At 43.1% G+C, this 2,493-nt stretch overlaps 1 gene segment (V, D, J or C); it reads left to right on the top strand.

The window, feature by feature from the left end:
• Nucleotides 1-601: 601 nt before the first annotated feature.
• LOC137545504 (immunoglobulin kappa variable 3-15-like) lies at nt 602-1,155 on the top strand. The segment is given in 2 exon segments: nt 602-676; nt 805-1,155. Coding segments are annotated over 2 exon segments (369 nt in total).
• The last annotated feature ends 1,338 nt before the right edge of the window (nt 1,156-2,493 follow it).

The raw sequence follows: 2,493 nt of genomic DNA, 5'->3' as shown, positions 1-2,493 counted from the left end.
TTTAAAGGAGGCTTAGATGCTTTTGTTGCAATGAAAGACATGCATGGCTACAATTACTAGGTAATGCCCAGGGATGTTGATCCAGGGATTTTATCTGATTGCCATCTGGAGTCGGGAAGGATTTTTTTTCCCTTTTGGGGCTAATTGGACCATGCCTTGTAAGGGTTTTTCACCTTCCTCTGGATCAACAGGGATATGTGAGGGAGCAGGCTGGTGTTGTACTTTGTTCTCTGGTTGAACTCGATGGACGTATGTCTTTTTTCAACCCAAATAACTATGTAACTATGTAAGTGGCCAGATTAGGGACTCAATAAGCTGAATCCCACCACAGCTAAACAGTACGTAACAAACTCCTATGGTAGCATTACATAATATACCACATCGTTTTTCATTTCAGTCAATCACAAAAGACTATCAAAGTGAAAATAGAGAAGTACAATGTTGCTTCTGCTCATATCAAAATGCAATCACTGGAGTGTTATATAAACAGAGAACACAGATATGAATAACCACAATATTTGCATATACACAGTCCCTGGGGTGTCCCCTCCCCTGTCACCCTCTATATAGATGTCATTGTACAGGAGACATCTTCTAGTCTGTATCTGACCCCCCAGAAACATGAAGATGGTTTCTCCCAGTTATCTGCTGGCCGTCATCTTCATTTCTATTCAGGGTGAGAGATGAGGCTCCTCCCATCATTCTGTGCACATCCATCTATACATTGTACAATACATACACACATCAGCACTGATAGGAAGATAGACATGTATGAATAATGACTGTGTCTCTTCCCATCCTCAGGATCCTGTGGGAAGATTGTGATGACTCAGACTCCAGAGTATATCTCTGTGTATCCAGGAGAGACTGTCACCATCTCATGTACAGCCAGTCAGAGCTTAGACAGTAATGGCAAGAGTTGGTTAGCCTGGTACCAGCAGAAGCCAAACCAACCCCCCAAGCTTCTCATCTATCATGCCAGCACTCGCCACTCAGGCACTCCAGACAGGTTCACTGGTTCAGGATCTGGAACTGAGTACAGATTAACCTTCAATGGAGTGAATCAAGACGATGAAACATTCTATTACTGCTATGGTTGGTTCCCATACACACAGTGATACAGAGCCGTACAAAAACCTCCTTCCTCTTTTCTAAGCTAACAGAAATATGTGCTATCTGTATATCTATCAAAATTTAATGAATGTCAAAAATAGGAAAAAAAGAGCTGGCCTTGCCTTTATCAATTATAGTTATCTCAAATGGTTTAACCTGTACCAGCTGTAATGATTCAGCTGATATATCAGTCTGTCATTTATGTATCTTTCATTCCCTTATCGTTCAGAGTAGAGGCCCTATCATTACACCAACAGCCTAAGCTGCTGACACAGGGCAGGATGGATCCATGTTTTCCTGTTGACTTCACCAAATTCTGATCCCATCAATGTCGCAGGTGAAATCTAAAACCATCAGACCACATTTTTTTTCAATTTTGTATCGTCCAATTTTGGTGAACCTGTACAAATTATAGACTCAATTTTCGGTTCTTAGCTGACAGAAATGGCACCCAGTGTGGTCTTTTGCTGCTGTAGCCCATCTGCTTCACGATTTGAATTTGTGTGTGTTCAGAAATCTTACCAACTTCAACATCAACAAGGCATTTTCGTACATGCCGTTTACTGAACGTTTTCTCTTTTTTTCGGACCATTCTCTTTAAAGTCTAGAGATGGTTGTGCATGAAAATACCAGTAGATCACCAGTTTCTAAAAAAAAAAAAAAATCAGACAAGCCTTTCTGGCACGAGAAACACTCTGATGACGGTGGTATGGGAACTGCTCCCAGGTGTCCGTTTTTTTTGGAGGGACAGTCTCTCTTTGGGAATCAAATCCCTCTGTCTTCTTCATTTGTTTTTCTTTCAGGACTGATGTAAAGATGATCTATTTAAATATATGCATTTGTTGGGTTCATGATTAAAGGTGTGTTAGGGATGTGTCTTAAAGTACACCTGAACTAAGATGGATATGGAGGCTTCCATATTTACTACCTTCTAACCGGTTCGCGTTCCATGGTTTTTACCCATGGTTCCTGCTGACATTGTTGACACTTTAGCTGAGTCCAGGACCAGATATACCTCACAGGAGCCTATAGGCACAGATGTCCTGGCACCCTGGACTTCACCCTCCATGTACCTACAAACCCTTGCCTAATCACACCACACGTCTACTGGCTGTCCCAGCTGTCACTTCTCCCATACGTCCTTTGACTGTCATAGGTAGCCCGAAGTACCCTCAATATTAAGTAGCTAGAGGTTTCCCCCGACTGACGGGAGATCTGGTCAGTGGAATGCCGAGAACCAGGGCCGGATTTGTACTTTCCAGCGCCCTAGGCCAGCTGTCACCAACCAGCCCCCCACCCCCCACACACACACATTCTGTCCAACTCTGACTAGTGATCACTGGGTTACATGGGCTCCTGTCTGTTTTGCTGCTTTGCCCC

This window comes from Hyperolius riggenbachi, chromosome 1 (assembly GCF_040937935.1).
Source record: "Hyperolius riggenbachi isolate aHypRig1 chromosome 1, aHypRig1.pri, whole genome shotgun sequence".
Taxonomy (NCBI): Eukaryota; Metazoa; Chordata; class Amphibia; order Anura; family Hyperoliidae; genus Hyperolius; species Hyperolius riggenbachi.
The sequence above is the reverse complement of the archived record's forward strand: the minus strand, read 5'-3'. Positions and strand labels throughout refer to the sequence as shown.